We start from the raw sequence: 13,875 nt of genomic DNA on the forward strand, positions 1-13,875 counted from the left end.
TCCGTTAAAAGTTTGTGTGTGGGTTGTTCCGCGCCGAGCCTTATGAATCTATTTCGTTCCGTCTCTTGAAAGTTGACCGCGTCCCCTTTACATGGTGGGGATGCCCTCGTATTCCGCGTAGCCAAGAGCGAGGTTCATGTTTTCTAGGCCAGGTGTTAGTAGAGCTCTCGAAAAGCAAATGGGGGAAGACTTACGCAGGCACTGGGTGGCGGCACCCTTGAGCAGGTTGTCAATGGTGGAGCAGACGACGACGCGCTTGCCGCTGCTGTGGACAGCGAAACCGCCGATTTCGACACCGTGCTTGTTCATGATGTTCCTGACCAAGGGGGGCTCGCCGACGACCTTGACGAGCTTCTCACCGGCGTAGCGGTCCTGGTAGATCTGGCGGATGTCGCGAGAGGTGAACGTCTTGTTAAGCGGGATGTGGATCGTGGCCTGGATACCGCGGAACCAAGAGGCGACGTGAGGGGAGAAGGCAACCTCGGCACCGAGCTTGGAGCTGATCTCACGCTCGTGAATGTGGTCCGTCAAGCTGTAAGGCATCAGGTTGTCCCTGAGCATGTTGATGTCGTTCTTGGGGGAGGGCTTGGTGCCGGCGCCAGAGTAGCCGGAGATACCAAAGACGGAAGGCGCACCGCCGAGATGCTCGACCAGGGGAGCAATGCCAAGCTGGGCAGCAGTGGCGTAGCAGCCAGGGTTGGAGATCTTATCAGCCTTGTAGATCTCGGAGCGCTTGGTGAGCTCGGGAAGACCGTAGGTCCAGGTGTTGTCGAAGCGGTAGTCAGCGGACAGGTCGACAATGACGCTGCGGTGGTCAGCACCGCCCTTGCGAGCCTCCTCAATGGCCTCGATGTAAGGCTTGCAGACACCGTTAGGGAGAGCCATGACCCAGCAGTCAATGGCACCCTTCTTCTCGAGCTCGGTGACCTGGTCGGGGCTCAGGTTCTCGTAGGTGATTTCCCTCTTGGTGTATCCCTCGAGCTTCTTTCCAGCAAGCTCACGAGAGGAGACGTGTCTGAGGTCCATGTTGGGGTGAGAGTTGATGAGGTCGATGAGAGCCTGGCCGGTGTAGCCACGAGCACCAATCAGTGCAACGCGGGAGGGAACGTCGTTAGAGGCGTTCTTCTTTCCCAGGGGAGGGTTAGGGTTGGTGGTGGTGGCGTAGGTGCGCTTGCCGTTGAGACGGGCGGCGGCCGGGGCCCACTGAGGACGGCGGGCCATGGTGGAGAATGCGCGAGCCTGAGCGGGCTGGCTGGACTGAGACAGGTTGCGGTTGGAAACCTGGGCGGCGCGGCGCAGACGGGCCTCGAGGTTGGAGTCGCCAAGCATGGCTCTTCCGTGGGCGTTGAATTCGTCGGTGAGGACACCCAGTTCCTGAAGGTTGTCGATGCCGTACCAGAACAGCTGGTTGCCCTTGCTGGAAAAGCTGCCGTCGGCCTTGTCGAAGAACCAGGTGAGGTTCTCGTCCTCCTCGCTGACGGTCCAGACGAGCTTGGGGTGGTCCTTCTTGATGGCGTGGAAGACGTTCTCGGTGACGTTGCTGAGCCAGCCCTCCTTGGTGACGGTCAGGGTGGCGAGGGTCGGGTGAGAGCGCTCGGCGTTGGGGGGCAGAACGATGGCGAGGCAGTTGAGGGGCTCGTCGTAGTAAGCCTTGAAGGGAGTGCCCTTGAGGAACTCGATGTAGCGGTCGACGGTGGCCTCGGCATCCATGCCCTCCCTGTCACGGATGAGGGTCTGCTTTAGCTTGGCAAGGTCGGGGAAAGCGGCGATGCTGTCGGCAGACTCGATCTTGTCGCCGCGACGAATCAGGGTACCGGCACCGGAATCGGTGAACAGCTCCTTCTGCAGGTCACTGGGGTGGATGATGGCAACGCTCGAGGTTCTCGGCAGAGTTTCCAAAAGCTCCTTGATCTCCTTGATCTTGAGGCGCGTACCGTAGCGGCACCAAGACTGGGACATGAGATGGTTGTACTCCTCGTCGAGGTTGATGTGGGAGATCTTGTCGCCAGTCTCGCCGTTGAACAGGCCGCCCTTCTCAGAGAGGTAGACGATCTTGAGGGGCTCCAGCGCGCGGGCAAGCTCGGCGGCAGCGACGTCGGCGTTGACATTGAGGATCTGGCCCTCGGTGGTCTCAGCCATGGAGGTGAGGATAGGAACGTAGCCCTGCGAGATGGCGAGCTCGACGGGGGCCTTGTCGACGCTGGTGATCTTGCCAACCAGGTTCCACTTTTCCTTGTCGAGGTAGTCGGCGGTCAGGACGGTGGTCAGAGGACGGGTGCGGACACCGAGGCTCTCGAGCTTCTCGACGAGCTTCATGTTCTCCTGGAGGAACAGCTTGCGGGCGACGGTGAGGGTCTTGGGGTCGGTGACGCGGATGCCCTCCTCGAACTCGGGCTCGACGCCGGCCTCCTGGAGAAGGCGGTTGAGCTGAGGGCCGGCACCATGGACGATGACGGGGTAGAGGCCGACCTCGTAGAGGAAGGCAATGTTCTCGCACAAGTCATCGAGGTAGTCGGTGAGGATGGCACCGCCAACCTTAATCACGGCGAACTTCTGGGAGGAGACGGAGGTGAAGTATGAGAGGTATTGCTGGCCCTCGCGGCGGCTGCCGATCTGGCTCAGGGTCCTGATGATGATGGCTCGAGTGCGGTCGCGGTTGGCCTGCTCGGACTGGGAGCTGGTGCTGGACAGGGCGCGGATGGCATTGAGGCGCTGGAAAGGGTTGGCGCGGGCACCGGCGACGGCTTGACGCTGGCGGACGACGCGAGGAACGGCTCGACGGGCGCCGGCCCGGAAAACGGCAGAGGTTGCGGAGAGCATCGTGGCTACTGGGACTGGACGGCAAACAGGTCAGCCCATTCTGTGGCGGCGGCAGTGGTAAAGGTAGTGGTATGGAGGAGGGGTTTCTGCGCCGAGCCGATGTCGCGCACAACACCGCATTGGCATGATGTGTGTTTTTTTCCCGCTTTCATTTTCCGGGAGTCAGAGGGCAGGACGCAAGCTACACACCTCTTTCGAATTGGAACACCTCAAAACGTCGGTGGATTGGTCAGGCAGAGTATGACTTCACACTGGACTGTACACCTCAGCAGACCCGGACAAGCGAGCTACCACTCTCTTGTCTGTCTCTGTCTGTTTCTTGCTCTTTGGCGGGCCAGCTGGTTTCGATAGCTGGTCAATTGGCGACGCCAACGAGGGAACAACAGGCTCAATTGGCAGCCCGGGGCAGAAAAGACGAGTTGCGGACGGGGGAGAGCAAGCAAAGAGGGACTATGTTCGAGGAGCGGGAGGGGAGAAGGGCAAGAGTCGGGAGCAGTAGCGAGGCTTTTTACTTTTTGAGGCCTGCGAGACTATGACTGGACTGGACGTCGTGGTGGGCGGGTGGATGGTGGGCTGCTGCTAGTGTTGCTGCTTGCTGTGGTGGGCAGGCCGGCGAGTGTGGGCACTTTGGTCTGCGTACAGTATGATGCAGTGGAGGTGTGGAGGAGGGGCAGGGGGGGCTCCGAGCGCGCGAGCACTGCACCTGCGCTCACAGCCCGTAAGAAAAAAAATTGACCGAAACCGCTCACAGGCGGCAGGTCCGCGCCCTTTCTGCACCTCACCTCTGCTGCTGCAGCTGTCTGTCGCCGGGTAAGGTACTTGCGCACTGTGACCAGGGCTGTGGCACACTGTGGCCCCCCTCCTCCTCCTAGTGTCCCCCCTCCCCTCAGTGTCCAGTGTCTCCTCCCCTCCAAGTGTGGCTCCTCGCCCGCACAGCGCAGCCTCTCATTGCTCTGCCCTGTGGCTCCGTCGGCCAATTGGGTCGACAGTCCGGTTATTGATCGGATCTGATAAGGAATCTGCCGGTACGTACCCATCACCAAGTCCTGCGGGAGGAACGTTGAAGACACCAAAAGAGGCAGCATCTGCGGCAGTTGCCCTGGTAAAGCAATTACTTGAAAATTTTCATCTTGCCCGGTGGGGAAGGAGGCACACAAGAAGAAGCACGCAAGCTCGAGCCGAGGCAGCCACGACGTCGCAACCTTCCAAGAATCGACAAGATCAGTACCTCGCAACACACCCCCAAGGTGACTGAGATGATGAGATGATGAGAGGCTCGTAGGCGATAAGGTTGAAAATAACTACGCGACCACATAAAAGACTTCCAACCTTGACATGGAGAAACGCAACAGTAGCATCAGTACCAGCAACAACCTCCCCGTCCCTCTGGACCGTCTGCTCCCAGGAACCGGTGGGAACCTGCAAACAGCGGAAATGCAACTTTAAACGCCTCCTCGGTTCCGTAGCCAAGCTCTTACAACGCCGACGGAACGGCGATCCCCTCCGAGCTTTGATGAGACGAACCTGACCCTGAACCCCCCGAACGCCGGCCGCCCGTTAAGCTTGCATTCGATACACCGCTCGACATCGTGGATCCCGTCCCCTCTTCCAAGGATACTGTTCTGCGTAGTGCCTCCCTTGTGTGATTCCGTTCGTCCACACTGCATATGCCCATCGGCTGTCCTGCCGATGACTTTGGGCCACGACGTTTCAGGACCCCGTCTCATTCGGCCAAGACACCCTTGAACACTGGAGAAAAAAGACAAGTTCCCTCTTGAGCACGTTGTTCGGCTGCACGTCTAGACACCCCCCTCCATCTCGGACTACCTCCATATACGACGTAATGGAAATTAAGGCGCATATGGGTATCCGTATCGATCGTGAATCATAGACTCGGGGACCGACTGCACCGCGCCCGTTGTAGATCACTTTGTAGATGCTGCCATGAGGTGCATAGGTTCTTCACATGATGCTCAAGATACACGAATATTCTATTGCAGATTAGGATACAGAAAGCTTCTTTCGCGTTCTTGGACATGTCACTATCTCGAGATGCTAAAATACAGACACTGGATATCTGCTATCTCACTTCGTGCCACGGAGCATCATCCTCCGAGTCCCGCCCCGAAGTGTGTTCAGTAAATGCTGATTAGCTGCAGGGCATCACCGAAGATAATCTACAGGTTCTTCACGAAGAGCCGAAACGAACACATATTCAGGGCCATTTAAGAATTCAATTACGCAAACGCCTGCCATCCCTCATACATACATGCGGTCGATCCGCAGCCGAACTGACCGGGCCGACTGCACCGGAGCGGGTTCCGTAGCCGGCCGACGGCCTCTTGCATGCAGACCATCGAAGAAGATCGGAGTCCGTCTCGAACAACCTCCGCCCCTTCCCAAGTCATTATCCCATAGAGTTGGCCCTGTGTGCCGACTCTTCCCCTAGTCTCCCACGGTTGCTCGAAGCCTGCGAGATATCTGACGTTTCATTCCATATCATGAGGACGGACCATAACCATGGACCCAGGGGGTCGTGTGATGCAAAAATGGTGGTATCTAGTTACTTGCGGGTAGCAACAACTGGGCGGGTAAGTTAGCGGGTTGCAACGACTACATTGCAAAACCAAGATTAGAGCCGAACGAGACTTAAGAAATGCGAACCATCCAAAGGAAAGGCGCACTGGGAGGGAGAAAAACGCACCCGCTGGAATGACAATGATGAGGATAAGGATGATGATGCCGGCAATCAAGCACATGCGCATCTTGACGTCCTTCCACCACATCTGCTTGCGGACGCGGTTGGCGCCCCGACGGAAGCCCTGGGCCGAGACAGCCAGGTTGTCGGTCTTATCTTGCAGAGCATCAAGACGCTCGCCTCTTTGGGAGACCTTGTTGATGTTCTCCCGCATCACGCCGACGGTGTCGTCGATTTGCTATAAATAGAAACGTCAGCACATGACTCTGGTGACACGGTTACGAGCGCGCAGTTAGCGAAACGGATCCGGCCCCTGATTGCGACGCCGACGACGGAAAAACGCGAGAATCGGGTTTTCGAGCGGCGGATGACGGAGATGATTGTCGTTGGGTGCCACGAAGACCGCTGATGGAATCCGGTCAATGCAGTCTTCGTTGTTGCCGTCGCGGTCGCTGATGTCGTCACCAGGCTGAAAGACTGGACACCCGCATAGCCAGACAGGGGCTGATTTTTTCCCGTCGCGATAGCAAGCCCAACAGCGACCGTACATCGTCCCTCTGTCAATCGCCGCCATTTTTGCCGTGGTCATCGCGACCAGCGGGTTGTGCTGGTGAATTGTTGTGATGACCCAATCAGGCGTCATGGGCGACATGTTCAATCGGGCGGGTAGCTCGGTCGGGTCGTCGTCATCAGGCGTCGGACAATCCGGAGCAACCAACGATCCAGTCCATCGAGAGAAACGCGAGCTCGGTCAAGAAAAGCATCGCAACTTACAGCCTGCAAAGCCTGCGTCCTCGCATTGCCGCCAGCTCCTTGCTGTTGCGCGCCGCCGGCGGCCTGGCCGCTGGGGATGTAGGGGTCGTAGGGGGCGTCTTCGGGCATTGTCGCTGTGGTGACGGAGGTGCGAGAGGTGTGCGGAAGAGGGTCGACGCGGCAAGCGGGTCGATTAAAATATGTTTCGGAGTTGCGAGATGCAAGATTTAGAATTCGGTGATGGCCGGGAGTTTGTTGCTCGAGGCAGATGAGGATCGGTAGCAGTAGTTTGGTAGGCGGTCGAAGGTGTAGTGTGGTTGGAAAAAAAGAGGAGAAAGGATGGGTGGTTGGCGGGCGTGGGAGGTTGATGAGGTGGTTAAGTTCAGGTGATGAGACGTCTTGGAAAAGAGGCGAGAGCCCGGCCGAAACAAGGTGTCCGTCTGAGGATTTGGGGGAGGGATGCGCAGTGGCACAGCGCTTGAGGACGAGGTGCCTGCTGAGTGTGCTGGGGGGGCCGGAAGGAGGGAAGCTGCTGGCAAGCCAACTGGGCCACTAATTTTAGTTGAGCTGGGAACGCCCAGCCACTGCGACAAACCTCCCTCCTCCAGCCGGGCTGGCGATGGATGAGTGAGTGATTGTCTCTAAGGTTAGGTTGCTCGCTCTTGATTCCGACAGGACATGTCATCCCGAGTTTACTTTGCTGTTCATTGCCATGTTTCCCCCTTGCCTGCGGTTTCCTGCCGCTCTCTGGGTTTATCGCCTCGTTGTTTTTGTCCCCTTTGTCGCCGCCTTTGGGATGCGCCGTGATGGGGAATACTCCCTTCCCTTGCCCACGAATACCCGGTCTCTTATTCAGACCCAGAGCACCGGAGCGAAACAGAAACCACAGCGCGGCAGCTTCAGCACGGCCACTGTTGGAGACCTGAGTGGGAGTGGACGGGACTGGGGGACGGCGCTCGCTGGAGCAGCACCTGAGGGCCAATCATGGCCGGCGTTTCGAGCAAATCACACACGGGCAGTGCGGTACGTATAGCTCTGCAGCGACCTCCAACCCCCGTCCGGTGCCTGGGGAACCCGGAAAGATTGGACAACACGAAGTCGTGAACACTGAACGCAGTGGCTCGTCGCCTTTAACTCAAAAGTGTGCCCGACTTTCCATAAACATGACAAAGGCGCTGCGATGGATATTCCCTGGACCAAACAATCTGGAAGCGTGTCTCCGGGACAGCACAGCCATCTCCTCGTCATCTCTGCAACACAATCCGATGGCCGGCACGGCGACGCCTTGAGGTCGCAGTCTGTCAATGAGTGTCTGGTCGCTGGTCACGCATCCCTCATGCCAGGGACCACCATTTCCATGGTTACCTTGCCTTCCCTGCTTTGCTTACCTCCGTATGGATACGAACAAGACAGCACTGGATGATCGGACCCTGGCCTGCCTGCCAGCCAGCCTGGTGCCTCTTTTCCCTCGCCTTCGCCGGTGACCGTCTCCATCCGCCTCAATCGTATGCCTCGCGCGTATTGAGTTGGGCTGAGGAGGGCTGGGCAGCTAAGAAAGCTGTGCAGGAAGGAGGCGTTTTCACCAACCAATGCCGTAGATTCGCGGCTTCTGATGTAATCGTCGAGGCGGTGCTGCGCGTTCGTCACTGCTGCTGGACTGGACCTGGACCCCGACGGAGCTGAATTGGCCCGGCGAGTTGGCCCCCGTCAAGGTCCTTCATGCCCGGCGGCTGGGACCAGACGACGGCTCACTTCGATGCACGTGAAAGCCTTCCACGTGAAAGCCTTCCACGTGATACGAAACCCCAGGCTCTACCCGAAGCTTACCCGGCGTATCGTGGCTGACAGCGTCAGGCCCGCTTTTATGTGGCGCAGTCGTGTGGCTTTGCTATTGCCCAGAATCCTCTCGGCTACTGTCATTCCAACAGCCATTGGCTTCCATCAGCGTTTGAATGCGTGGGCTTCTGTTTGGTGGCCACGAATGCAACATATCTTCATCTGCCCCTGATCGACGGGAGTCTGTCTTGCGAGATTCAGGCCACTCGGTTGATCTGCTCTGAACGTTCAGACCCTGGCCGCGCAATCACACTTTGCGGTGCTCAACCGCCGCTCAAGGAAAAGCCCCGGTCAAGTCGGCCAACGTCGTTGAACCCGACGTTGACTCTGTCGGACACGGAGCGTTTGCCGTTGAGAACTGGAAAAGACCATTTGCCTCCGTCGCACGTTGTCAGCATTCGTCAAGGCACCTCGAAGCAGGAGCAGCAATGCGAACAGCCATGTCGACGTACGTTGCAGCGGAGGCGCACCCTGCGATTCGCAACCACACAATCTTCTCAGCCTGATCACAGCGAGGTTGTTGCTGAAAGGCTCGATTCCAGAGATACACGGCTGAAGCACTCTGCAAGCGTCAGGCTGTTTTGCAACGCCCTCCATTCGCCCTGAACTGTTACAACACGGTTTCATCGGCTTTCAAGTCGAATGTCGTTGGACGATGAAAATCTCGTTTTTAACCGTTTGCAGAAGCCAACGAGGCCGATCAGGTCAATCATGATTGTCCCGTCAAGTCACTTTTCGAGGAATGGAACCCTCCGAGAACAATTTGCGCCTCCCACACACAGCAATGTCGCAAGATGAGGTTCAATGCCAGAGCCCCTGGCGATGACAAAGCCGCCCCGTATCCAGATGCCCCGCTGGCATTCCGTTTCTCTGTTGCCTGGGCCGACGGCCGTGCTGCATTCCTTAAAAGATGCTTATTCGAGATTAGCATTGCACTCGCCATGCAAAAGCCTTACTAACGGCCACCCTCACGAACGGTGGACTCGTGGTTTCGTTGTTTTTGGCCCCTCTGTTACGAGTGGTCGGGGGTTGACACTACAGGAATGGGGGCGGACAACTGGTACTTGACTTGACCGTTCACGAGTATGAGCTTACCCGCTCGCACCAGCGCTAAAGCGTTACGAGCTGAGAGCGGCTAGAGATAAACGGACCTGTCGATGTCGATGCGCCGCTAATCGGCCGAGTAGCGTGTTTGGTTGTTTTCTCAGGACATCATCGTCTTGATCGCATATGCTGCCGACAACGACGAAGGTGGAAGTCTAAGGTCCCCGTCCGCAGCGGAAAATCTTGGCCAACGCTCAACTTTCCCCGCTCGTTTTACCGCTCGACGTTCTCGTCCCTTGGCGATGATGAGCATGCTGGCTGCAATACGACGGCACGGCAAAGGCCTGGACGTTTCGTTGGTTGTCGGGCTTGGCCGCCCTGCCCACTGTCGAGTCCGGGATCATCGGCACTGGGGCCTTGTCGCTGGCTACCAGGCCCCCAGAGCCTGCTGATCACCGACGTCAACCAGTCCAGTTTTTATTCAAGCTGGATTCCAAGCGGCTTTCCAACAAACACTACGACCGCACCGCACTGCACTGGTGACAGGACGGGGTCGCAGCGCAGAGCTGAGAAGACGGTTGGGCAGACGCTTCGAGCCACAAGTCGACTCAGCTCGAGCATCTCCCTCTCTGCCCGCCACGGCCAAAGTCAGACAATAGAAGCCATGGCTTCGACAGACTACAGACGAACCCCAGGTTTGTCTGACATGAGAAAATTGGCGGGAAGGGCAGAGCTGGACGCATCAATAATCAATCAGTGTTTCTTACAGGGCACAAGACAGCCAGCGGGACCCGAAAACGTCACCGCATCACCTTACGTTGTGCAGGCTGGGGGATGCCAGCGACAAGTCAGCAGGGGACAGCACCAAGCTCATGGGATGACAAGGGTTCGGACTGCAGCCGGCTGGGGACATGATGAGATGGTGCACCACCACATGCACGCCGAACAAGCTTAGCTGCCAATGCCAACGCTAGAAGCAGAAACAAGCAAGGAAGGCGGCCAAAGCCCAGGGCGGACCAGACGGCAGGCGGGAGTGATGCAAAAAAGATGGGATCATAACACAACACGCATAACACTACGCAGCCCAGCGGCGGCGAGAAGAGTGAGACAGCTACCTTTACGGCTGGAAGGGGGCCAGTCTTGCTATTCAACTGGTTGCGCGCTTTCTCCTGACTGATTTCCCCAGTCTTACCAGTCCCGAAATGCTCTCGTTTCCCATGCCTGTGTTTCTGTTTAGCTCTGTCTCTGGCCTATTTGTTTTCCCCCGTTTCAGTCTGCGAGAAACGGAGGCAAATCTCGTCTTTGGTCTTTGTATTCGTACTTACATACTTATGTACCTACAATTAACCCTTTACTCGTATTGATGCTGTTCCGAAGAGGAAGCTATTAGTGGACCTCCGCCGCTCACCTTCTCTTGCATGGTCTCTTGACTGGTCTCGTTCCGTTCCCTCGATCGCTCCTGACCAAGCAGCTCGTATTTACCCTCGGGGGGCAGCCACTCGTTTTCCTCTTTGCAGTTGCACACCACACCTTCTTTCTTTCTCGGGTGGAAAAGTAACCCGGTGGAGGCCAGCGCAAGTCCACCGTCATCACTCACCCCTTCTCAGTCTTTCCCCTCATCATCCCCTCCTCGTGGCTGTTTTGGTTTGGCCCTGCACGATCCGACGGCCAGACTGACAAGGTGCCACTACTTCCTTGGGGGCGTCCAACCTGCAGGAAACTGCACTCGCCATTGCATCCCTACATACAAGTACACCTACCTTCCCAAGTGTGAAGGTGTCGCTTTGCTGTGTGCTGGAAGACAACCCAACTGCAGGACGAAGCAGCAAGCACCCGGGCCTGGACACCGCCAACCAACTTGTCAGCCTGTCGAAGCACTTCCTCGACCCTTGACTTGCTCCATCACCTCACAAACGTGGCTCGACTACCCATGCGCACGCCCTGCTGGCTTCGTTTGCGCTAAGGATTCCTCCACCTGATGCAATCAATTGTTGGCTGGTTTCTTATTTCAACCTTGAGGTGCCCGCGCATCCCTCTTTTTTGGCATTTAGTCTTCGACTGCCCCCCGGTTCTTTGGATCTAGAGTTCCGTCTTTCATGCGGTCCGTCCCTTCAAGCCAAGGACCCCTCACGCACCAACCTCCGACATCATGGCCGCACTGCGGGGCACGTCAACATGGTCTGTAAGCCGGCTGTTGTCGGCCTTGCTGCTGGTGTCTATTCAGTTCACCACTGCATACGACCTGGACGTGAATGATCCCAGTCAGTGGCCTCAACCCACCACTTTGCACCTGTTACTAACATGTTCCGTAAGGCAACGTCAAGTCCATTGCTAGGAAGATGACGGAAGATCTCATGTCGTTCTACGATGGAGACAAGCCTGGGAAAACACCCGGTCTCCTTCCCGACCCATACTACTGTAAGTGGACTGCTTGGTTATTCGGCTCATTGGCTGACATGGCTTTAGGGTGGGAAGCTGGTGCTATGATGGGTACGATGATCGACTATTGGTACTTCACAGGCGACGATACCTGGAACGATGTTGTCACCCAGGGCCTCCTCCACCAAGTCGGCAAATTCAACGACTACATGCCAGAGAACCAGACACGAACCGAGGGTAACGACGACCAGGGATTCTGGGGACTTGCCGTCATGACGGCAGCCGAGCTTAAGTTCCCCGACCCGCCCTCAGACCAACCTCAGTGGCTTGCCCTCGCTCAGGCAGTCTTTAACACACAGGCCGCTCGATGGGATCCGGATCACTGCGCAGGTGGACTGAGGTGGCAGATCTTCCAATGGAATAACGGATACGACTACAAGAACACCATCTCGCAGGCCTGCTTCTTCGCCTTGGCTGGTCGTCTCGCGCTGTACACCGGTAACTCCTCGTACGCGGAATGGGCCGACAAGACATGGGATTGGATGGTTGGCGTCAAGTTCATCTCGGACGATTACTATGTATACGATGGCGGCCACATCCAGTACAACTGCACGAACATCGTACCGTATCAATGGACCTATAACGCTGGCGGCATGATACTCGGAGCAGCAGCCATGTACAACCACACCGGCAGCGAAGTGTGGAAGAACAGGCTCGATGGTCTCATGAAAGGTTCCGATGTGTTTTTCGTTGGTCCGGAAACCAACATCATGCAAGAAGTGGCATGCGAAACAGTCGAACTTTGCAACCTTGACCAGCGATCCTTCAAGGCGTACCTCAGCCGTTGGATGGCTGCCATCACGAAATGGGCGCCATATCTTCACGATCGTGTCATGGACAAACTCCGACCATCGTCGATCGCCGCCGCAGCTCAGTGCAAGGGTGGCTCAAACGGTCGAATGTGTGGGCTGAAGTGGACAGAAAACGGGACCTGGGATGGCATGCAAGGCGTTGGAGAGCAGATGGCCGCCCTTGAGGTCACACTCAGCAACCTCATTGACGAGTCAAAAGCACCGGTCACTGCGGGTGGCGGCGGAACCTCTGTGGGCGATCCAGGTGCCGGTGGTAATGACATTGGCCGAACAGTCCCTGCCGTCGCTGTCCTCCCGCCTCTCGGTCCCGGCGAGACGGCTGGAGCAGCAATTTTGACCTTCATTGTCCTTGCGTTGTTAATCGCTGGCATCATCTGGATGTTCATGGATGAGACGTCAGAGAAGTCTCTCCAAGAGCGGTTCTTTGATTTCAGGTCTGCACTCCTCGGTGGTGGCGCCATCGCAGCCTTGTCCACAAGAAGAAAGACGGATGATCTAAATGAGAAGGGCAAAGGAGTTGATCGCGATACTTCAAGCGACGGGAGAAGTTCGCGCGACCACGGTATTATTACACCCTTGCCGACAAAAGCCCACGCCTTCGACGACGGGAGACAGAGGGGCAGTATGGTGTCCCAGATGTCGGGTGCCACAGATGTGGCGGGCATCCCGATGGTGAGAGAGAAGAGGCTGAGCAGAAAGAGCAGAAACCCTGCTTTGCGGAATAGTGTGGCGTCTCAACAGTCGGCTCGGATCGAATAACTCACACAAGGTGCGTGATGGCGCTCTAAAATATTGCAGGATCCAGGCGGTGGCGCACTGGGTCTGGTTTTCTTTCTCAGGCGGCGTTCTATCGCGTTCGGAGCCCGCGTTGGGCCTTACCTTTCTGGAACATACTTGGATTCGACATATGCATTGGGTCGAGCATCATCTTGCATTGATTGGGGGATAAAGAATGAATATCGGTTGACAGACAGGATCAGCTCAAAAGCCGACACAACCGGAAGCAACAGAAAAGTCTACGACCTTATGACGAATGGTACATAGATAGATGATGCCAATTATAATGAGACGACCTGAAGGTCGTTATGCCCTCATTTGCGAGTCTCGTGAGAATTTTCAGGCTGTCGCTACTTCATCCCCCAGCTGGGTTCGTTGAAATAGCCTAATGGCGGCTATATTATGAACAACAAGAGGTATTAACACCTCATTAAACACCGTGATCATGACTCTTCTCTTGGCTAAGCGCTCGATATGAGACGCTTGGCTATCATTATGATGATTTCACTTCTCGATCCTCGAGCCGACATGGACAAATCCCACTTGCCGGAGTAGATTACTGATCCCTGTGACCCCCTTACCCAGACGCCAGAAAAATGAGAGTGCGTACCAGCTACGTTCTGACGTGAGAATTTACCAGCAGACCGGATGGGGGGTCTCTGAGGAGTTCTTGTTCATGTAAGATGAACGGGATGA

The 13,875-nt window shown here is 56.6% G+C and overlaps 3 protein-coding genes across 3 annotated transcripts; 1 reads left to right on the plus strand and 2 right to left on the minus strand.

The window, feature by feature from the left end:
- Nucleotides 1-87: 87 nt before the first annotated feature.
- On the minus strand, nucleotides 88-2,820 carry CGCS363_v011931 (Protein arg-6; the record flags this gene model as incomplete). Its single annotated transcript, XM_036643780.1, has 2 exons — nucleotides 88-143; nucleotides 195-2,820. The coding sequence occupies 2 exons, from the start codon at nucleotides 2,818-2,820 to the stop codon at nucleotides 88-90; spliced, it is 2,682 nt and encodes an 893-aa protein (XP_036490858.1).
- Nucleotides 2,821-5,309: 2,489 nt separating this feature from the next.
- On the minus strand, nucleotides 5,310-5,732 carry CGCS363_v011932 (Synaptobrevin-like protein 1; the record flags this gene model as incomplete). The annotated part of the gene is made up of 1 exon (XM_036643781.1): nucleotides 5,310-5,732. One exon carries the CDS (start codon nucleotides 5,730-5,732, stop codon nucleotides 5,310-5,312), a length of 423 nt encoding a protein of 140 aa, XP_036490859.1.
- Nucleotides 5,733-11,300: 5,568 nt separating this feature from the next.
- DCW1-0 (Mannan endo-1,6-alpha-mannosidase DCW1) lies at nucleotides 11,301-13,161 on the plus strand (the record flags this gene model as incomplete). Its single annotated transcript, XM_036643782.1, has 3 exons — nucleotides 11,301-11,412; nucleotides 11,465-11,569; nucleotides 11,618-13,161. 3 exons carry the CDS (start codon nucleotides 11,301-11,303, stop codon nucleotides 13,159-13,161), a joined length of 1,761 nt encoding a protein of 586 aa, XP_036490346.1.
- Nucleotides 13,162-13,875: the final 714 nt, after the last annotated feature.

The sequence above is a fragment of the Colletotrichum siamense genome (assembly GCF_013390195.1).
Source record: "Colletotrichum siamense strain Cg363 chromosome Unknown KSG_Cg363_contig08, whole genome shotgun sequence".
NCBI classification, from domain to species: domain Eukaryota; kingdom Fungi; phylum Ascomycota; class Sordariomycetes; order Glomerellales; family Glomerellaceae; genus Colletotrichum; species Colletotrichum siamense.